The following is a 23153-nucleotide window of genomic DNA, read 5'->3' on the forward strand; positions in this document are numbered from 1 at the left end:
TCCCAGCCTTCCTGAAATTTTGCATTAGAAACTTAGCCTCATTCAAGATTTGTACCCAATCTACTGTTTTCTCAGTAACTTTAATGACAAGCTACGTAATTTATCCATCTCACTTAATGATTACTTGTTCCCCATGTTGTTTTCACGCTTGCTTATTTTCACTGCTGTGTTTCCTTTCCTTCAGCAAAGTGAGCTGAACTCCTTCCTGTGGACTATAAAGAGAGACCCGCCATCTTACTTTTTTGGTACCATTCATGTCCCTTATACTCGAGTCTGGGATTTTATCCCTGAGAATTCTAAGAAAGCCTTCCAGGACAGTCATATTGTCTACTTCGAGCTGGACCTCACTGATCCCTACACAATCTCTGCTTTGACCAGTTGCCAGCTTCTACCACAGGGCAAGAACCTTCAGGATGTGCTCCCCAGGGACCTTTACCGCCGACTCAAGCGCCATTTGGAGTATGTCAAGCTGATGATACCTTCCTGGATGACTCCAGATCAACGAGGCAAAGGCCTATATGCAGACTACCTCTTCAATGCCATTGCAGGCAACTGGGAGAGGAAAAGGCCTGTTTGGGTCATGCTAATGGTGAATTCTCTGACTGAAGTGGACATCAAGTCACGGGGTGTACCTGTTTTGGATCTCTATCTGGCTCAGGAAGCAGAACGCCTCAAGAAGCAGACAGGTGCAGTCGAAAAAGTAGAGGAACAATGCCATCCATTGAACGGTCTCAATTTTTCTCAGGTAAGGATGTTCAAATTGTTTTGTGATAAAACACATGAAATACTCAATCTGTGCTCTCATAATTCTTAGCTGGTAACCTTTTCTTAGAGGAACCTGAAGAAGCTAGAACATTAGGTCAGCTTTTTATCATTGAATACCTTCGTCTAATATTATAAAAGAAGGAAGCTGATCAACAGAATAAATGTTATAAAAGTAGAACAGAAGGTGCGGTCCATATGACTCTGCTTTTATTAAAGTCCTAGCAAAATAAACATCGTATCTCCTGTTGGAATAGTAATATATTTGTTCTAGAAATACAGTGTTGTGGTTTTTATTTTTTTATTTAAAAACACTTTTTGCACACGTATTTATTGTTACTTTTTCTGTTCAGGCTTGAACTGTTTCACATTTTTCCTGCTGTGACACTGCAAACGTGTACAGATCTGTCAAGTATTTGTTCTAAGCCAAATGTGTAAATTGAGATCCCTAACACCTTTCTGTTTAACGAACTGCAGTTGCAAGCAAGTTTTTTTTTTCTTTTTAACGCATAATTTGGGTTTCTTAAGAGAACCTTGTTTTACAGCTTTCCGTTAACAGCCAGGATGATTAATGCAATATATCGACTGCAAGTCCTTCATCACAGGCCATTTGGGCTAGAAGTGATGAGTATTGGAATTCAATAACATCTTGGTTAGGAAAAAAAAACCTAAAAATAAAAAAGATTTCTCTTGGTTAGCCAGCCAAGAGGAGAAATTGGAAGGCTGGTGAAGCATACATGATATGTAATCACAGCCAATTAGCATGACTTGACAAATGTATTGTTATTTGATGAATAGTCACTCTGAGGGCTGTGCAACACTTTAAAAGGCAAAATATAGCACTTGTCTGCAATCCTTTAGAGCGGGCCCATGTCTTCTTCCAAAATTGCACAGTGTTGTGTCTTGCCCGCCCTCAGAGCAGCCGGGGCCTTCTTATCTGCTCCCGAACACGGAGGAATGTATGCCTCCCGGCCCCAGTCCTGGCTCCATGCCCAGACAAACTGCAGAAGAAGGAGCACCTCCCGGCCCCAGCCCTGATTCCATGCCCAGGCAAACGGAGCAGCTAGACCCCTCCCCCTCCTCCACAGCATGTGAGCCTGAGGAGGGTTTATTACCAACAGCTGATTGGAGTGACCCTCGCATCAGAAGATTGGATAGGCGGAGGCAACAGAAGGAAGGGAGAGGCAGGCCTTAATGAGTGCTGAGTCATGGAGCCACATCCCATGGCCTATATAAAGGATCTGCTTTCTGACAGTCTCTGAGTCAGGCAAAAGTCGAACTTATCTTGCTGAAGTCACTTACTGGTCTCCTGCCTGCTCTGAGGACTTTGCTAGGACTTTGGGCAGAGCTGCAGAGGCAAGCCTGATTCGGATTTCCCTGACCCGGCCGTCAGCGGAGGAGTGGGACACGACACACAGGTTCTAACCATGGCTGCAGTGCAATTCCAGCTAAAGAGAGATTTGGGGTAGAGAGTTGCAGAGAAGTGCTATGTATGCACTTCTGTGTTCACCAAACCACCTTTTTGCTTTCAAATCCAAATTACTGCCCTATTGTTGGTACTGGGTGCCTTACCCCTAGGGACTTAATGGGGATGTTTGAAAAGATACCTCTTTTCAATTCCAGCAAAAATTTAAGAAAGGATTCAGGTTATGGAAAATGTCTTAGAATGCAACATATTGGAATGGATATCTTCACCCCTCATTTAGCCCCATTAAACAAGTACAGCTTGTAATGCTGTTGCTCGAAGACCTGGGGAAATGTTAACATTTGTATATCTGCTAAATGATGCCTGAAATTATTGCCATTCCTTCTATGGAAGCAGCATGTTTGGAGTAAGTTGAAATGTTTAATGTAGGCCCATCCTCTGTTGCTTTGAAATTAAGTACACTAAAAGTGCCTTACCATGATAACAAAATAGCATACAGTAGAGTCTGGAAACAGCCACTGATGATATGATTGTCAAAGAATCCCAGGCTTTCACATAAATACTTTTGTCTCTAGTGGTTTTGAAAAAGCCTTTCAAATTGCCTAAAATCTTGGACATCCTCTCCTTGTTCTGCTAAGTTCTGCAAGGGATTGATTGATACAGTGAAAATCTGCGTTCATGGACATCTGGATAGTTCTAGAATAGTGATGGCGAACCTTTTTGCCGTCACGTGCCAAAAGTGGGGGGGGGGTGCAGTAAATATATGGTAAATAGAAAACAGTGGAGAGGAAGAGAAGTGAGGAAGGATAAGAAGAAAAAGAAAAGAAAAAGAAGCATTGACTTCTGACTCTCTCTGTTGCAGTAAAATAAGTGTTGTGTCTTGTCCGCTCTCACCGCAGCCGGGGTCTGCTTATCTGCTCCCGAATACAGAGTAATGTATGCCTCCCGGCCCCAGTCCTGGCTCCATGCCCAGACAAGCTGAAGAGGAGGGGGCACCTCCCGGTCCCAGTCCTGGCTCCATGCCCAGACAAGCTGCAGAGGAGGGGGCACCTCCCGGTCCCAGCCCTGGCTCCATGCCCAGGCAAACGGAGCAGCTAGACCCCTCCCCCTCCTCCACAGCATGTGAGCCTGAGGAAAGTTTACTTCCAACAGCTGCTGATTGGAGTGACCCTCGCATCAGAAGATTGGATAGGTGGAGGCAACAGAAGGAAGGGAGGGGCAGGCCTTAATGAGTGCTGAGTCATGGAGCCACACCCCATGGCCTATATAAAGGATCTGCTTTCTGGCAGTCTCTGAGTCAGGCAAAAGTCGAATTTATCTTGCTGAAGTCACTTACTGGTCTCCTGCCTGCTCTGAGGACTTTGCTAGGACTTTGGGCAGAGCTGCAGAGGCACGCCTGATTCGGATTTCCCTGACCCGGCCGTCAGCGGAGGAGTGGGACACGACGATAAGGCATTAACATCAAAACACAACTTTTTGCTTTTTTATAATAATATGAACAAGCCATTTCTATAAAGATCTATCAATCTACTCGGTAAAATCTACTCTATTTGCCACAGTTGTCCAATGAATCACTGCAGCTGTTAAGTGAGTAATACGGTTGTTAAGTGAGACTGGCTTCCTTGTTGACTTTGCTCATCAGAAGGTCGCAAAAGGTGGTTACCTAACCCAAGGACACTGCAATCATCGTAAACATGAGCCAGTTGCCAAGTGTTCAAAATGTGATCACGTGACTATGGGGATGCTGCAACGGTCATAAGTGTGAAAACCCGTTTTAAGTCACTTTTTTCAATGTTGTTGTAACTTTGAACAGTCACTAAACAAATGGTTGTAAGGAGTACCTGTAGTGTTATCATCTTGGTAGTTTGCAATGCTGCTTTTAAATGAAGCAATATCCCCACTAGATAGCAGCATTTACTTAATTGTAGTTCTGAATAGACATGAAAGTGTTGAGCTCAGAGGTGGGTTTCAGCAGGTTCTGACCAGTTCTGGAGAACTGGTAGCAGAAATTTTGAGTAGTTCGGAGAATCGGTAGTAAAAATTCTGACTGGCCCCGCCACCATCTATTCTCTGCCTCCCAAGTCCCAGCTGATTGGGAGGAAATGGGGATTTTTGCAGTAACCTTCCCCTGGAGTGAGGTGGAATGGAGATTTTACAGTATCCTTCCCCTGCCACGCCCACCAAGCCACACCCACAGAACTGGTAATAAAAAAATTTGAAACCCACCACTGGTTGAGCTCTTATGTCAGACAGGGTCTGTCTGTCTTTAGCAGTGTTTCTCAACCTTGGGAACCTTAAGATGTGTGGACTTCATTTCCAGAATTCCCCAGTCAGCATGGTTTCTGGTTTCCATTACAATTCTCTTTTGACAGTTTTATCTGCTTGAAGATCTACTTCTAGAGGAACACAATGTATTCCCACTTAATGTGGCCTACCAGTCCAGTCCAGTTATTTGAACTTACCATTGCTTCAAATTACCTAACATACGTTCAAGGAACATACGTAACATTTTCCATTGGTTATGCACAGCAAGGGAAAAACTGATTTGCCACTACTCTACAGTATTTATATTTTATTCTATACTAATACAGCCAATATTTCCCGGGACATAATTTGAAGGTGCTTATCCTTGATCTCACGTTACATGAGATGGTACAATGCCACTCCTGTTTCAGTACATCACAGAGAATAGTTTGATGTTTTTTGAGCATTCAGAAAGCATACTTGCTGCCTACATTTCAAAGCACAGCTGAAGATTACATAAGTAATTTTTACAAGGCTTGCTCACATTAAAGGAAAACTATTTTCTCCCCAGAAGGGGAGAATCATCTTAGATTTACTGAGAACATAGTACTGAAGGTAGATAGTGCCACCTTTCTAATGGATCTTTCCGGACGGTGAATCTATGTTCCTTGAACACCAGAGGGCACATTGAAAATAGAGTGTACAAGCTCTTGAAAGCAGCCACTCATTCTCCACACCTTACCATTGTTGTTCATAGGAAGTATATCCAGTCTGTTGCTACCTTTTAACACGGGAAGTTATGTGTGCAACAACATTAATGGGGCAAAGCAAATAAAACATCCAAAGCTTATTGCTGTCAAGTATAACAAGATACTTGGTTTCAGCATTCTAATTTCATGAGAATGATAGTTTCTTATTATCCAACACATCTATTTTTGGAATGAGTATGATAGATCAAATTACAGTATTTTGTGAAGGTTTCATAAAACAAATTACAGCCATGATTTCATCTAATTTAAACTTGTACTTGGTTTCTGCCATATGTGGAATCAAATTTCTTGCCTCACAAATGTGTCTTAAAACAGTAACCAAATTTATATCAGATCTAATTTTTATCTTCACAAGAAATTCGAGCTCTGATCACAATATGTTTTAATAGTCTCTTGCCCCCCATGTTCGTTTATATTATTAGAAAGCATGACAGAAGATAAAATAGAATAGAATAGAATTTTTTTATTGGTCAAGTGTGATTGGACACACAAGCATACGCTCTCAGTGTACATAAAAGAAAAGATACATTCATCAAGAATTCTAAGGTACAACACTTAACGATAGTCATGGGGTACAAATAAGCAATCAGGAAACAATCAGTATCAATATAAATTGTAAGGTTACAAGCAACAAAGTTACAAGCAAAGTCATACAGTCATAAGTGGAAGGAGATGGGTGATGGGAACAATGAGAAGATTAATAGTAGTGCAGATTTAGTAAATAGTTTGACAGTGTTGAGGGAATTATTTGTTTAGCAGAGTGATGGTGTTCGGGAAGAAACGGTTCTTGTGTCTAGTTGTTCAGATGACACTGAGCTTTATAGGATTAATGTTCTGAGCACTGTTTCTGACGCAATTTTTCTTTTTTTTCTTTTTATTAAATATTTGAAATAACCCCAATAGAATAAATAGCTAAAAAAGGAAAAAAAGAGGAAAGGTTGTAGATAAAAGAATACAATATCAATAAATATGAATCTTGAATCATGAAATAATGAGCCATAAAATATGCTCATTGAAATCATGAAAGGTGAAGTTTATTATTTCATCAATTCATTAATTGTGTAGAACTAGGTTTATTATATCATTTAAAAATATATATATGAAATTAATATCGCTATCATAATTTCAAGAAAAATGTGCATACATCATACAAGAAGAAAGAAGCAGAAAAACCAGTTCAGCATTTATTTTAAATTCCCTGCCAATGCACTCCAATTGAAATGTACCAGATACTTCTGTTTCAAGTATCTGATACCTGAAGGGGAGAGAATGCTTTGGCCAAAATAAATTAGATACAGCACGTTGTACTTATGTCTAAATGCAAATTTATCCAGGAGGATGAAATATTTTAGTCTTGAATGGGAGAAATGGGAGAAATGAAAGACCAATGAAATTATAAGAGCTAATGAACTTTTAAACCCAAAACTGTGTCACCAATCAGCTGTGAGTGGACGGAAAATAAAATTTAGGGGAATAATAAGAGCTGGAAGGAAGAGACCACATGGGTCAGTAATTGGAAGGATCTTGAGAAGAAAGAGGAGATGAAAAGCAAGGAGAAAAAAAACCTCAAATTATTGTCAGTGTAAGGAGATCAATAGAAAACTGAAAGGCAAAATCTCAACCCAAAAAACTTGAATTGATACAGAAAAACCCAAACATGTCTTCCTCAGTTAATGTAATAAAAGAGGAGAGAACATTAATTTAGAGCACGGGTGTCTTAACTCGGGGCGTCATATTGCCATCACGTGATGTTTTGCGACACTTTTCCTATTCGCGGAGCTGGGGTGAGCCTGGCCTGGCTGCGTGTGACGCATCCAGCCCACGGGCCACCAGTTTGACATTCCTGGTTTAGAAGGATGACCATTTTGTTTGGGGAAGGACTCTTTACCTGTGGAGTATTAGGATGGCCCATTTTTAAACTAGAGACCTTTAATACTCTTTTTAACTATATTTACTATCTTTACTTCGTGTCTTCACTAATAAGGATTAATAGCAATAGCACTTAGACTTATATACCGCTTTACAATGCTTTTACAGCCCTCTCTAAGCAGTTTACAGAGTCAGCCTATTGCCCCCAACAATTTGGGTCCTTTACCCACCTCGGAAAGATGGAAGGCTGAGTCAACCGTGAGCCTGGTGGGATTTGAAATGCCAAATTGCAGTCAGCCAGCAGTCAGCAGAAGTAGCCTGCAGTACTGCACTCTAACCACTGTGCCACCGAGGCTCTAATAAGGATTAAGTAGGGTAAATCCTTAAAGTGAAAGATAGTGGCTGCAAATACATAGTGGGTTTTAAATCCAAAGATACAGTAGGCTTTTCCCTCCCTGAGAGTTGCAGAGAGGAAAAGAAGGCCTGAAGCCTCAATAGTTTGTACAGAAATCTATATGAGAAAGCTGCCAGGTTTTTTTTTTTCTAATGAGCATCTGATTTCATATCAACTAGTCATTGCTTAGACAGTGTAGTGTAGTGGTTAAGGCATCAGGCTAGAAACACAGATACTGTGAGCTCTAGCTGCTGTGAATTCCACATGGCATTAGGAAGGGTATCCAACCAGTAAACACTCAATTCCATCCAATCGAATCACCCCCGACGATTCTATCCTAAATTAAGAGATTACAGGGTCATAAAAAGGGATTTTTTTTAAAAAAAAACCGAGAAAGATTCAGCCAATGCAAACCTATTATTTATTTATTACAAAATTACTGCAAAGAGTTGTAGAAAAATTGAGAGCCCAGAAAGTAGAAACCAAATCTGAATGATTTTTTTTTCTACACAAAATTAATCTGTTATAAAAGGGCATGGCCAAAGGACACCTTGCCAAGTTCTCCTTGACAAATTAATACAATTTCAAAATTACAAAATCTCAATATCTTCTAGACCAGGGATCTCCAACCTTGGCAATTTTAAGACTTGTGGACTTCAACTCCCAGCTTCAGCAAAGCTGGCTGAGGAACTCTGGGAGTTGAAGTCCACAAGTCTTTAAAGTTGCCAAGGTTTGAGATGCTAGAGAAATGATGAGTCTTCCTAAAACTTATGGATGCCTCTTTGCAAGCCCATCTTGACTTGAACACTCTCATTTTGCTCCTTTTCCATGAAACCATGGGTGGCAGAAATAAAAAAGTTTAGTAAAGTATCCAAAACCAGGAACCTGGTCAAACACCTGTGGTGGTTATAGTACTGTTGAGTCAATGGTTTAACTATCTCAACTTTTAAGTACACTTAGTTTTTGAAGAGAATTGTTATGGAATCATCCTGCCAGGCATTATGGGATTTTGGAAATGAACATTATGGATTGGATTGAATTCAGCCTATTCAATTTAAATTGTCTGTCACCATAGAAAGCAATTGAAATCTGTAATAATACAAGTTCCTAGAGCTGGCAGGCAATATAATATCTCTACAGCAGACTGATTATGAAACATAAATGCTGTGTTTTCTCATAGGAGATCAATTTTGTCTGGCTGGAGCCAAATGTATAATTCTGCCAGGGTATCATTATTTGTAAGACAGAATGGTTTATATTCTGTAACGCATGATGTTTTTGTACCTTTGCAAGCATAAATATTATGCCCAAATGGTGATCACCTAAATTTTCTAACCTATCCAATGAAATATCAAATGCATTTGATGGTATATAAATAAACATGATGATGTATAACACTTTTCTGCATTTGTAGGTTTTCAGTTTGGTTATGACAGGCTCTGATTTAACTCATTTTAACAACCTGGGGAAAAATACTTAGTTATTCTTCAATAGCAGGTGAGAAGATTAGCACTAGAAAACACTTTTCTAAAAAAAGCAATAGTTCTTCATGTTAAGTTCTGGAAGTAACTAGGCTGGAGACCAGGGTAGTGACAACAGCTCTTTAATATAGGGTGAACCCAGCAACAGGCTGGGGGGAAAAACCTCTCCTTTTATACAGTTCTGCTGGAGGCTTCGTCCAATCAGCAACGTGCTGATTTCCCGCTCAAATATTTAAAGGTACAAACATGAATACATAACACTCCTCCCCTCCCAGAAAACACTTTGCCTCTATTTACATTTTATTTACATGTTATTATTCGTAGTCACGCAAATAACCTGGGCGTCTCCTAGTTCTTTCAGACCTGCGGTTCAGTTCTGGGTGGTGTTTGAGCTGGTCGGAGGGGCTGTTTTCTCCTCCCAGCTCTTTCTCTAGGCCAACGGGCCCTGGATTACTGCAGACTCTTTTCTTGGCCATCCGGCCTTGGATTATTTTGTAATTTTCCTGCCGATTCCCTCGAACCTGATGGCGTCGCTGGACCTCCGGGACCTCAGCTAAGTCTTGCGCCTTCGGGTTATGGTCAGCTGTGGGTTCAAATAAGGATTGGTCACTATCTGTCTCGTTTGGTTCGGGTTGTTCTGCTATTCGTTTCCTTATCTGATCTATGTGGCGCCTCCATACTCGGTTGTCTTCCAATTCCACCAACTATGACTTTGGACCGGTCGCTTTTATGATTTGCCCTGCGAGCCAGCTTGGGCCGTCCCCATAGTTGCGGGCCCACACTCTGTCGCCTATACCCATTCCTCTCGTTTTTTCTATCTCCCCCTGGTAACCCTCTGGTGTGTAATGGGGATTCAAACGGTCAAGTGGGCACCGGAGCTTCCGTCCCATCAATAGTTCGGCTGGGCTTCTGCCTGTAGCAGTGCTTGGGGTTCTGTGCTGAATGGCCAGAAAGAAATCTACTTTTGCTTGCTAGTCTCCTGGCTTGAGTCTGGACAATGCCTCCTTAGCGCTCCGGACGGAACGCTCTGCAAGGCCATTCGACGCAGGGTGGAAAGGCGCGGAGAGGGCATGGCGGATGCCCTCCTCTGCCAAGTATTCCTCAAACTGGGCTGCCGTGAATTGCGGGCCGTTGTCGGACACCAGAGTGTCAGGCAACCCGTGGGTTGCGAATAGGTGGCGCAGGGCTGCGATTACTGCCTCGGCCGTAGTGGATTTCATAAGTATGATTTCTAACCATTTAGAGAATGCGTCGACAACATATTCGTGAATTTTTCACCCTGACACAATTGCTAGCGCTTCTTTATCTAACTGGCTATAGTTCCTCTCTGGGGGGGACATTGTTCTAGAGTAGAAGGCTATAGGGGCTTCTGTGCCATTTGGAAGTCTGTGGCTGAGCACAGCCCCCACCCCGTAAGGAGAGGCATCGCAAACCAGCACTAGGGGCAATGAGTTATGATATTGGATGAGTAGGCTATCGCTTGAAAGCAGGTTTTTTACTGTTTCAAAAGCCCTACTTTCCAACTTTCCCCAAGACCAAACAGTATTTTTTCCTAGAAGCTTGTGCAGCTGTTCAGCAACGGTCGCTTTGTTTTTTAAAAAAACCGCGTAAAAATTCACTAGCCCCAGGAATGCCTGTAGCTCTGCTTTGTTTTTGGGCGCTGGGGCCTTTCTGATTGCCTTGACTTTGCTCTCAGTGGGGTGAATTCCCTTCTTGTCTATTCGGTAGCCCAAGAATTGACGGATTCACCCCTATGTGGCATTTGTTTGCTTTAACCTTTAGTCCGGCTGCCCGGAAAATGCTCAGAACCTTTCTTAACGCTCCCCAGTTCCTCTATTCCGCTGATATCAAGACATCATCGGTAGGGAACTACCCTGGGAGCCCTTGCAGAAGTCGTTCCATTAAGTTTTGGAACAACCCGGTGCCACACTCACCCCAAATTGTAGTCGGGTGCACCTGAATGCACCCCTGTGGAGTTACAATTGTTTGGGCTTCGCTGTTGGCGTCTACGGGCAGTTGTTGGTAGGCTTGGGCCAAGTCTAACTTTGCAAAGACCTGCCCTTGCCCCAGAGAGTGCAGTAAGTGTTGCACCACGGAACCGGGTAGCGCTTTTCTGTAAGGCTTTGTTTAGCGTCGCCTTGTAGTCAGCGCAAATTCTAATTGACCCATCTGGTTTTATGGGGTGACGATTGGCGTCTCCCACTTTGCGTGATCGACTGGCACCAAAATTCCCTGATTTATGAGCTTATCTAGCTCCTTGTCAATTTTGGTTTAAGGGCAAAGGACTCTCCGCCTTTAGCCTAATGGGAGCTACCTGGGGTCTAAGTTGAAGGAAATAGGGTCCCCTTGTACTTGCCCAGGCAGTCCTTGAAGACATCTTGAACTCGTTAAAGAATGTCTTTCAGGTTACAGTCACTTCTGTAGATGCCAGTCACTCCCATGCCCAGTGCGCGAAACCAGTCTAGTCCTAGCAACAACTAGGCAGAGTCCCCTCGACGATCGTGATGGGCAGGGTCTTCTTGTGAGGTCCGTGCTCGACGGACGGAGGTGGTCCCTCGAACAGGGATTCGATTTCCTGGTAATCGTGAACCGTGGCGTTGGGATTGCAGGTGGCGCTTGCGACTGATGGCAGTGACTTCACCAAAGTGTCCCAGGACATGATGGTGATGGCTGACCCGGTGTCCACTTCGAGTCGGCACCTTACTCCTCTATTTTAGGTTTGGTGAAGATCTTCTTCTCCACTCGGGTTGAGGTGCGGCCTATGACTACAGTCGTTTGGTTTGAATTCGCGCCTTTCTTATTTGAGCCAATCGGGTCGCCTTCGATCCAGCTCTGATTGGCCGATTTGAATTCGAGGAAGGTTGGGGAGCTCGACAGACTTGAGCTAGGTGCCCTTCTTTCCACACCGCCGACATGTTGCGTCAAACTTGCAGCGTTGGCGCTGGTGTTGACCTCCGCAGCTTCCGCATTCGCCTCGGTCCTCTTTGTCGCTTCTTTTCGGCAGACCCTTCCTCATCCTCACCGTCACCGTCGGATTCGGTCTGAATCTCCTCCTGGTGCACTGGAGCCGGCTTTGTGCTCGCCTTTGGTGGAGAGGCTTTTGCAGTGTCTCCTGCTTGGGTGGACATTTCATGTGCTCTGGCCGTCCAGGCGTTGGCCAGTGTTAGGTTGCTCTTTGCTAGCAGCCGCGCCGCAAACGGATGTCTTTGACCCCTCGTATGAGTTGCTCGAGCAGCACCTCGTCTAGGTCTCGGTATCCGCAGTCCTTGGACGCTTTCCTTAGGGCGGCCATGTAGTCACCGATGGATTCGCCCTCCATCTGTCTTCGCTCTCCGAATTCAAACCGTCGCACGTATATGGACGGTGTGGGTGCGAAGTGGTTTTTTAGTAGGGTTTGCAGAGTTGGCCGATACCGATTGTATCGGCGTTGGCTCTGCCAGGGCTTCCATAATCGATGACCTCCGGACCACAGTGGCTTAAGAAATAAGCCCTTTTCGGTTATCTGGAACTCCCTGCAGTTCGTTGGCTTCTAGAAAGCTTTGAACGGGTCATCGTTCCCATTTCTCTGGCTGGGTCAAGCAGTGCGGGCGGTGTAACTGGCCATCTCCGTTTCTGCCCTGATTTGCTGGGTTCGGTTCTATCGTGCGTGCTTCAGCTCGGTTCTGGTTCTCCTTAGCCTCGAAATCCCACCTTCGTCGCCAATGTTAAGTTCTGGAAGTAACTAGGCTGGAGACCAGGGTAGTGACAACAGCTCTTTAATATAGGGTGAACCCAGCAACAGGCTGGGGGAAAAACCTCTCCTTTTATACAGTTCTGCTGGAGGCTTCGTCCAATCAGCAACGTGCTGATTTCCCGCTCAAATATTTAAAGGTACAAACATGAATACATAACACTTCAGGTTTTGCATTAGAGCTTTAAATTAAATAGCCTGTATTTAGCAAAACCGGTGACCAATTAAGTATTTGATGGAAGGGTTTTTTTTCTATATTTGGTAATGAATTTTACAGGCATTGAAGAAAGGAATGTGCAAGACGATCCACACCTACTTAACTTTAATTGGCTGGATTGGATCTGAATGTGAAAAATGTTTAAACTAAGGATTTGTTATAACCTCGGCCGTGGCATATACTGGTGTTAAGGAAGATTTATATATCCAGCCTTGTAAATTTCTGAAGAGGTTTGTTGCTTTGCTATAACAGGATTAACTGATTGCTACATGTGGCTAGATTATCTCTTAATAAAAGGTGAACTCATTCAGACTTTAGCTCTTGCACAGTGGTCTTTAGCTGGTGTTGAGAAGAACATGTCTGTTGTGACCCAGGTTCCTGGACCCAGACTCCTGGACTCGGATGATTCAGAAAATGAGGGAGAAGACCTGGCAAGCCCTGCTTCTCTTGAGCCCTCTCCCTCCCTGGCACCCACTCAAAGGGAGGGGTCGGCAAGGCCTGATTCTCCCGGGCCTTCTTCTGATTTGGCAACGCCCCAAGAACAGTTTTGGAGGGACGCAAGGTTACGAAGGCTTGATCGGCGTGCGCAGCAGCGGAAGAGTTGGGACAAAGCCAAGTCATAATTGTCATGCAGTGACATCTGCAGAGACTATAAATAGGAGGCGGGACTTCCTGGTTTTTTGTCTCGGACAAAGCAATGAATTTGGCGCAAGCTAATTCATGGAGGGAAGAATATATTCGTGAGTAATTCTGGCCTTATCTATAATTTCCTCGTTATCTCCAGAAACTTGGCAGGCCTGTGGGTAGACGTGGCCAGGACATGTATCTATGTAAATAAAAGGAAAAAAAAGGAAGGCCTCTGACGGACTCTTTGCTGGGAGTATTGGGGAAGGAAACAGAACATTTTGTCCGAGACCTGACTAAAACACCTTCCACCAAAGATGGACCAGCAGCAGGTACAGCAGCAGTTAGAGCAGCTACACGCGGCTAACCAACAGCTCCAGCAGCAAGTGGCTCACTTGGCAGGCCAACTTGCTGCCAGGAATGTGCCTGCAGCCCCCCCCCATCCTCCCACTCCTCCTCCTCGTCGCAAGTGCCCGATAACCGTGCGGATAAGTTTTCTGGGCAGCCTGAGATGTTCCCGACCTTCTTGGGACAGTGCCAGCTCTACATGGCTATGAGGCCAGAGGATTTCCCAGACGACCGGGCTAAGGTGGCCTTCGTGATTAACCTTCTTCCGGCTCGGCTGCTCGATGGGCCACGCCCTCTTGCTCCAGGACAGCCCCTGCTGGCGGACCAACAGCGTTTTGGCAGCACCACGCACCATGTATGAGGACCCGTCAATGCTGACGGCAACCAGGCGCCTTAAGGAACTCACAAGGGAAACGCCTGCAGGAGTACATCGCCAATTTCGCCTTTTGTGCCAGGACTCTGACTGGAATGATGCAGCGCTGGTGGACGCGTTCCAGGAGGGACTCTCAGAGGAATTGCAAGACGAGCTGGCCCGCGTGGAGGCGCCATGACCTCGACAACTTGGTGCCCTTTGTCTCCGCCTCGATGCCCGTCTGCAACGGCGACCGTCCCGTCGCACCCCGGGACCTCCGTCGACATCTGCACCCCACTTCCTGCACCACCAGCACCCAGGGTCGCCCCACGCTTTGTAACCGCTGCGGAAGAGCCCATGGAGTTGGGAGCGCCAGACCTCGCCTAACAGCCCAGGAGCGGAACCGAGGCGCCAAGGGGATTGTGCCTGTACTGTGGGGAGCCCGCCACTTCGCCGCTTCTTGCCCCAGAAAGCGGCGGGCACGACGCCGTCCCGAATCACAGCGTGACCAATCGGGAACGGAGCAGGCCCGACCTCGGGAAACCCTAGGTCGGGCACGCATTAAGCCCCACTGGACGCTATGGAAGTAGACTCTGGGCCCCTCGGCATCTGATTCTGGACACACGGATATGGTTGGGGAACCAGTCGGACGGGCTCCAGGCGCATGCGCTGGTGGACCTAGGGCCACAACAAACTTTATGGACCAGGCCTTTGTGACCCAGTTTGCGGTCCCGTGGTTCCGTGGACCCTCCGATGCGGTAGAGACAATTGATGGACGAGAACTGGTGTCCGCCCCATTAAATTCGCCACCCAGCCTTTGCGCCTGGCTATTGGGGACCATGAGGAGGCGATCCAGTTTTATGTCACGGCGGACCTTCATTTTCCCTTGGTCCTTGGGTTGGCCTGGCTTCGGACCCACGATCCTCAGGTGGCCTGGTCGCGAACGCCATCTCTTTCCCGAGTCTGCAGTGCGTCGATCACATCCGCCACACCTGTGCCGCCAGAACGCCCCACCGCTGCCATCACCTTGCCTCCTGAGCTGACGGACTTCGCCGACGTGTTCAGCGAGAAGGAGGCGGACCGACTACCCCGCATCGGCCCCACGATTGCCCGTGGACCTTCTGCCCAACGCACCACTGCCTGTGGGACGCCTGTATTCCATGTCGGAGCCCGAGTTGGCCGCCTCAGGGACTTCCTGGACAAAAACCTGGCCCGAGGGTTCATCCGCCTTCAAAGTCCCTCTCGGCCCCGGTCCTCTTTGTGAAGAAGAAGACAGGGGACTTGCGCCTATGCTGTGATTACCGCCGGCTAAACGCCATTACGGTGCGGAATCGCTACCCCTGCCGCCATCCCGGAGCTACTGGAAAGGTTGCGGAGGCCACGATCTTCACCAAGCTCGATCTCCGGGGCCTACAACCTGGTGCGGATACGAGAAGGAGACGAATGGAAGACGGCATTCGCACCCGACACGGACACTACGAATACACTGTCATGCCATTTGGGTTGACAAATGCTCCCGCCGTTTTTCAGCACTTCATGAACAACGTGTTCCGTGACATGTTGGATCGGTTCGTGGTTATCTACCTGACCGACATCCTGATTTACTCCCGGCCCAGGGAAAGCCACCTTCGACACGCCAGTCTGGTTCTGCAACGCTATGGAGCAACAACTCAATGCGAAACTGGAGAAATGCGTCTTCTTCCGGACTTCCATAGAATCCCCCAGGCATACCATCTCCCCCGAGGGCAAAGCCATGGACCCATGTAAAGTAGAAGCTTTGTGTAGCTGGGAAGCCCCTTGTCGGGTGAAGGATGTTCAGCGCCTGCTGGGCTTCGCCAACTACTACCGGACCTTCATCCCGGCTCACACACTGACAGCTCCACTTACCCAGCTCCTCAGGAAGAAGGTTGCATTCCGTGGGGTCCCCGCAGCAAGAAGCATTCACAGCCCTCAAGAAAGCCTTCGTCACGGAACCCGCCCTGAGGCATCCCGACCCGCTCCGCCTTTTGTGGTGGAAACGGACGCGTCCAATGTGGCTCTGGGAGCGGTGCTGCTACAGGCTCCGGCGAATGGCGGCACACTTTTTCCTGCGCTACTACTCCCGGAAACTCAACCCTTCCGGCGCTTCACTATCTGGGAAAAGAGTTGCTGGCTATCAAGGCTGCATTCGAGGCTTGGCGACACCATCTGGAGGGGCCCGACATCAGGTGGAGGTCGAGCGGACCATCGGAATCTCGAGCACCTCACCACAGCTCGGAAGTTGAACCAGCGGCAGATCCGGTGGTCGTTGTTTTGCCGGTTCAACTTCGCGTGACCTACATTCCCAGCGGTCACAACCGGAGGGCGGATGCCCTGTCCCGCAAGCCAGAGTACCTCTGCGCCAAGGACCCCTTCCTCCACGGACAGTGCTGCGGCAGAAGCCTTGGCGCAGCACGGAGCCAGTGGACTTGCGGGCCCAGGTGCGAGGCGCAGCGCCAGGACGCCTGGTCGCAGCAAAGGAGGCGGAGGTGGGCCCCACGTCTCCTTGGACCTTGGAGGAGGACTTACTCAAGTTTCGGGGCGATTATATGTGCCCACAGGACCACTCGAGCCCTCGTCATGACCCAGTGCCACGACAACCCTGCAGCAGGACATTTTGGGTTCTTCAAGACCCTCCACCTGGTGACACGGACCTTTTGGTGGCCCAGTGCGGCATGATATACATGCCTACGTGACATCCTGCGTACCGTGCCGGCAAGCCAAGACCGCCACGGGGCCCCTCCGGCTCCTCCAGCCCTTGCCGACACCCGACAGACCCTGGGGGCGATCTCTATGGATTTCCTGACAGACCTGCCGCCGTCCTCTGGGTTCACCACGGTGCTGGTGGTGGTGGACATGCTCACCAAGATGGCACACTTCATCCCATGCCGCGGACTGCCCACAGCCGCAAAACGCCCGCCTCTTTCTGCAGCACATCTTCCGCCTCCATGGTCTACCGGACAGGGTGGTTTCGGACCGGAGTTCAGTTCACAGCCCGCTTCTGGAAGAGCCTGATGGCGCGTTGGAGGTGCAGGTATGTCTGTCGTCATCGCACCATCCGGAGACCGGCGGGGTACAGAGAAGGTCATCGGTATACTGGAACAGTATCTCCGTTGCTTCATCAACCAGCAACAGGACAACTGGGCCGACTACCTGTCCCTGGCGGAGTTTGCTTTTAACAACTCTCAGCACACCTCTACTCAGATGACCCGTTCTTTGCCAATGTGGGGTACCATCCATGCTCTTCCTCTGGCACCACCGGACTCTCCTGTTCCCAAACGCAGACCTTCCTGACGGAATTGCATGCGGTCCAACAGTTGGTACGCCAGCAGCTGAATCGGGCAAAGGAGGACTACAAACGGTCCGCCGACCGCTCCCGACGGGCAACGCCCCGCTGGCAGTTGGAGACCGGGTGGCTCTCCACCAAACACCTCCCGTCCGACCGCCCGGTAAAGAAGTTGGACCACCGATTCATCGGCCCGTTCCTGTCGAGGCAGTCATCAACCCGTAGCTCACCGACTGACCCTGCCACGATCCATGCGGATCCACCCGTTTTCACGGTCCCTTCTGGTTCCTGAGGCCACACCGAGTCCCTTCGGTGCCCAACAGCACCCGTCACTGTCGCTGAGGACGGATCTGAGGAATACAAGTCCACAGCGTCACGAGACTCGCTGGCTAAAGGGTCGTTTCCAATATTTGATCGCGTGGAAGGGATACGGGACTGATTTCTCCTGGGTAGATGCCTCCGGCGTTCATGCCCTGACCTGGTGCAGGCCTTCCATGAGCAGAACCCAGCCCGACCGCATCCCGATCGTCAGCCCGGGGAAGGGCCCTGCGGTGAGGATAGTGTTGTGACCCAGGTTCCTGGCACCCACTCAAAGGGAGGGGTCGGCAAGGCCTGATTCTCCGGCCTTCTTCTGATTTGGCAACGCCCAAGAACAGTTTTGGAGGGACGCAAGATTACGAAGGCTTGATCGGCGCAGCAGCGGAAGAGTTGGGACAAAGCCAAGTCATAATTGTCATGCAGTGACATCTGCAGAGACTATAAATAGGAGGCGGGACTTCCTGGTTTTTTGTCTCGGACAAAGCAATGAATTTGGCGCAAGCTAATTCATGGAGGGAAGAATATATTCGTGAGTAATTCTGGCCTTATCTATAATTTCCTCGTTATCTCCAGAAACTTGGCAGGCCTGTGGGTAGACGTGGCCAGGACATGTATCTATGTAAATAAAAGGAAAAAAAAGGAAGGCCTCTGACGGACTCTTTGCTGGGAGTATTGGGGGAAGGGAAACAGAACAATGTCTTTCAAAATATCCTTTTGTGTTCTGTTTGCTTTAGAACAGACAGTTCTTTGTAGGCTGGTTCATATACTTAAAAATAAGACTTAAAATATTGATTCTTCAAGTATGTACCGAATCTGAATCAATCTGTTTAATCCTGTCCTGGACATTCTAATGAGACCTGACTTGTTTCAGTCTTTGTCTTCACCAAAAGAACCCAGGGAGATATAAATCTTGATTCTAATAATACCTAATATTCATTATGTCAACAATTCATCCTTCGCTGAAAATTATTCCATCAAGTTTAGAATTCATGGGGGGGGACAAACTTCAAAACCTGGGAGGACTTTGTGTTTGTTGTGACCCAGGCCCAAGTAAGTAGTAGAAAACTCAGCCCATGGGGGAAAAAAAAACTTTATTCGAACAGCTATGAATTACTTCATTCCCAGCATAGTTCAACTAAATGACCTCACCCCATTCCTAAGAGGACCATAAGGGGCGTGCATAAGCGCACAAACGTGCCTACCGTTCCTGTCCTATTGTTCTTTTTTTTCTTTTCTCCTTCCTATATATATGCTTATACCTCCTTATATTTACCCATATATATATATATATGTTTATTTACTCTATAATCTTTTTGTATGATACCTACATATATTGTTGTGACAAAATAAATAAAATAAAAATAAATAAATTAAAACAAATTTCTCCCAACACAAATTCCTCAGTCCTATCGCAAACCTTGGTCCAATTAGGCAAACTGCCAAAGGCCTTTCTTGGCAAACATTCAGAAATCACAAAAATAAACGCAAAATGTAGACAAAGCAACCAACGGCAAAGCCCAAATGCCGTTGCTGGTCTGTTTTAAGCCTTATGGGAGGGGCCAATCATCTCTTAGCTCTATTCCCAAATTGACCTCTCGGCTTGAGCTGCTCTTGCCTTCTGGCAGCTCTTCTCATGCATGCATTAGGAACAGGCTCCTGTTCCTCTGCCTCACTACTATCAGTCTTTGGAGGCTCTGGAGTCCGCACCTCACTTCCCGATGGCCCTGGCCTCATATCAGCCTCATCGCTGTCTGACTCCATTGCCAGCTCCGCAGGCTGCTGACAGACCACAACAGTGTTGTACTTTTTCAAATAGTCCCAATACACTAGGAAGACTTTGCTACACTGGAAAAGTCTGCCCTAACAGAATGTTACAAGACCTTAACCGCTTATTATTTGAGTTTTCCTTACTAGAAAATGACGAGGATTAAATTTGACATCTTCTACATGCCAAAACATAACTCTGTGTGTAGAATTTAATATCTTTATTTCTCTATCCAGAAAAATCAGGCTTAGGAAATGTTTCACTATTTCAGAAAATCTCTGAAATAAAATCTTTTTTTCTCTCCTCATTAAGAAATACTTAGACTTGATTTGCTTCTCCCTAAAAGTTTATCCTTTTGATGAGATTGTTAAGTTATAGAGTTTCCTATCAGAATACTTAAAGGTTAAATCACAGGTGGTGCTGAATTAGCAACTGTCTTGGACAGTGACCGTTTGCAGTTATGACAGTGATGAAAAAGTAACTTTGCGACAACTGCCCATATTTATAACTTCTCAGGTCTGTAAAGCAAAGGAAAGCTGAAGTACAATCATAAGCACAGTTGTGATTTCACTTACTGACTGCTTTGCTTAATGACTGAGTTGTTGGTCTCATTTAATAACAACAACAACAACAACAACAACAACAGAGTTGGAAGGGACCGTGGAGGTTTTCTAATCCAACCCCCTGCCCGGGCAGGAAACCCTACACCATTTCAGACAAATGGTTATCCAACATTTTCTTAAAAATTTCCAGTGTTGGAGCATTCACAACTTCTGCAGGCAAGTTGTTCCACTGATTAATTGTTCTAACTGTCAGGAAATTTCTCCTTAGTTCTAAGTTGCTTCTCTCCTCAATTAGTTTCCACCCATTGCTTTGTGGTTGCTAAATTAGGACTACTTGTAATGGATTCAGTTAAGGGATGCTTTGTGATTGCAAACATTGCCAAAGGATTAAAACCCAAAGTGAATTCTGGATAGTATTAATTTGATGTCATTTTCTACTTCTGACATATTTTCATCGGCCAAATCGGAAGAGAAAAAAATGTGAACTAAAACTTTCCTATGTTATTTAGTGAGGTTTTCCCCAGCTCTTTACATTTCTAAAACATCTACACTCAAAATAATAATTGCAAAAATATAACCTCTTTTTGTTCTAGTGACGGTATTTTTCCCATTTGTCAAACCTGTTGTGTTCAGTACAGTGAAACGTATTTTTAAAGAAATTCTTCTAAATTGTCTTGTTATCACAGTGGTATTTTTCCCCAGTTGTCAATTTATGTGGCAAATGCAGAAGCTAAAATTGGCTTATATAGTTCAAAGCTCTCAAGGGTTAGACAATGATGACACAAATACCTCAAAATTCAAAATTTGGGATGGCTATAAAACTGAAGCTGTCTGATACTTTAACTTTTAACTCAGTCGTACTAGTTAGTATAAGTGGTATGAAATATATTTACAAATGTACTCATGAATTCCTATTTCTCAATTTTGCATCTGTGTGCAGATTTGGCTGTTCAACAGCTGGCCAATTCTGTCTCTGAAGACAATTTCTGCTGCTGCTGTTGCTGCTGAGATTTCAGAATCATTAGGATCCTTTAAAGGGCTGTTTTGAGCATGTCAGGGAAGCTGTCAGTTTGCATTAGTAAAGATGTGCCATCTGCACAGTGGCTCATAGTTCCTGTTACTTGGAGTGTGATGTTTTCATAACTTCCAATAATTATGAGCTTGCTCAGGACTGCTTGATAAAGACTCTCTTGTCTTCCTCAACTTGCCATTGGTCATGGTGTGTGATCACAAGCCACAGCTTGTCAAATTTAAGTTTCTTTTTCTGTCTCTTCCTCTCCCTTGTCCTCCTGCCCTAAGTTCCTAGAGATTACTTTGTCATGAGATCCGGTTCTGGTGCAAAAGGACATAGTTTGCCATCATTCCAGAGCCGATTGCAAAGAAATAGCTAGATGACTTTTTCTCCTAAAATGGGAAGATAGAAAAGTTCCTTTCCAGATTACATTCTCCCCAGCAGAAGAGAAGGAGTCCGATTCTGAACTTAGGGGACTTAGACTCGAAACTTAGTTTCAGTCCCATTTCCGTGAAACTTTCAGAAAAATCTGTAAGACAAGCTAGAAATAATTCTACAGTTTGATTCTCTCTAAAGTGCGTGCAGCCTTACTGGAACCTGTAAAAGGAGAACCCTGTAGAATGTGATGTGAAGTGATTTTTAGGCCTTCTTATGCCTTGAGGAATGTCTATTGAGATTCTCAGTCATGGTTGTCCCAAAGGTGCTTTTTCAAGAGGCAACTGGACTTTCTTGTTTTTCTTTGAAGATGTTTCGCTTCTCATCCAAGAAGCTTCTTCATCTCAGAGCTGAAGAAGCTTCTTGGATGAGAAGCAAACTGTCTTCAAAGAAAAACAGGAAAGTCCAGTTGCCTCTTGAAAAAGCACTTTTGGGACACCTTGAGCAATATTGAATATTGCTTTTAGGGTTCTTGATCTGTATGGGTCTTATGTTTTTTTGTCTAGCAACTACTTTTGCCTTATTTGCTGACTGATTAAAAGAAATCAACAGGATGGATAAAATTTAAAAAATGCATGCCAGCAACTTGGGGTTTCCAATGCTACATAAAAATGTCATTGACCATTATCTTTCCTGTCATTAAAACTTTATAGCCTGACATGAATCGATATCAGCTTCAAGCTCATAGGTTTTTCCGCTTTCCAAGATGCCTTCAGATGCTTACATTACTGAGTTAGGTGTTTAGGATTTCCAGACAGAGCCGGAGGCCTCCAGATGGCAGTTGAAACAAGTAGCAGCTCTTCAGACTAAGCCTCAAGTCATATCAACTGATTGTGTAAACTGAGATAATGTAAATGAGTGAACAGGTCATTTCCTACTGTAGCTACATTTCAGATTTTAGTGGATTAGTCAATAAAAAATATATCTGTTGGCTGCAAGGAGGTTGACAAGAAATTCTGATTGGATCACTTTGATTGAATGAATTTGGAAGTGTTTGAAACAATGATTTTTAAAAAACAGGCTGGGTTTTTAATATTGATTTTAGCCTTTATTTGGATTCAATTTATATTTATAGAAGGATGTCATAGTCATTGGTGGCATGGTGGTTCAGCGGTTAAGTTGCTGGTCTTGTCAATTGAAAAGGCAGGTTTGAAACCCGAGCGCCACATGATAGGGTGAGCTCCTGTCCTTGCCCCAGCTCCTGCCATCTTAGCAGTTTGAAAGCATGCAAATGTTAGTAGATAAATAGGTACCACTTTGGTAGAAAGGTAACAGTGCTCTGTGATGTCATGTTGGCCACATGACCGCATAAATGTCTCTGGACAGCACTGGTTCAATGGCCTTGAAACGAAGACAAGCACCACCCCGTAAAGTCGACAATGAGTAAAATCCGAAGGGACTTTTTAAAAAAATTGTAGCCATTATATGGAATTTTCTAGTAGAATTAGATCTAACGATAGGAATATAGTTACACTTGCTATTGGGAAAATATATATTTAGGAAGGATTTGTGATTTGGATTGATAGTGAACATTACAAC

The 23153-nt window shown here is 45.6% G+C and overlaps 1 protein-coding gene across 2 annotated transcripts in view; it reads left to right on the forward strand.

The window, feature by feature from the left end:
• The window catches only part of TRABD2A (TraB domain containing 2A), a 124178-nt gene that overhangs the window by 38856 nt on the left and 62169 nt on the right, over positions 1–23153 (forward strand). For both annotated transcript variants that reach the window (XM_058171773.1, XM_058171774.1), the window contains exon 2: positions 185–745. In XM_058171773.1, the coding sequence (XP_058027756.1) occupies positions 185–745 (561 nt within the window). The remainder of the gene's footprint in view (positions 1–184; positions 746–23153) is intronic.

The sequence above is a fragment of the Ahaetulla prasina genome, chromosome 2, assembly GCF_028640845.1.
Source record: "Ahaetulla prasina isolate Xishuangbanna chromosome 2, ASM2864084v1, whole genome shotgun sequence".
Taxonomy (NCBI): Eukaryota; Metazoa; Chordata; class Lepidosauria; order Squamata; family Colubridae; genus Ahaetulla; species Ahaetulla prasina.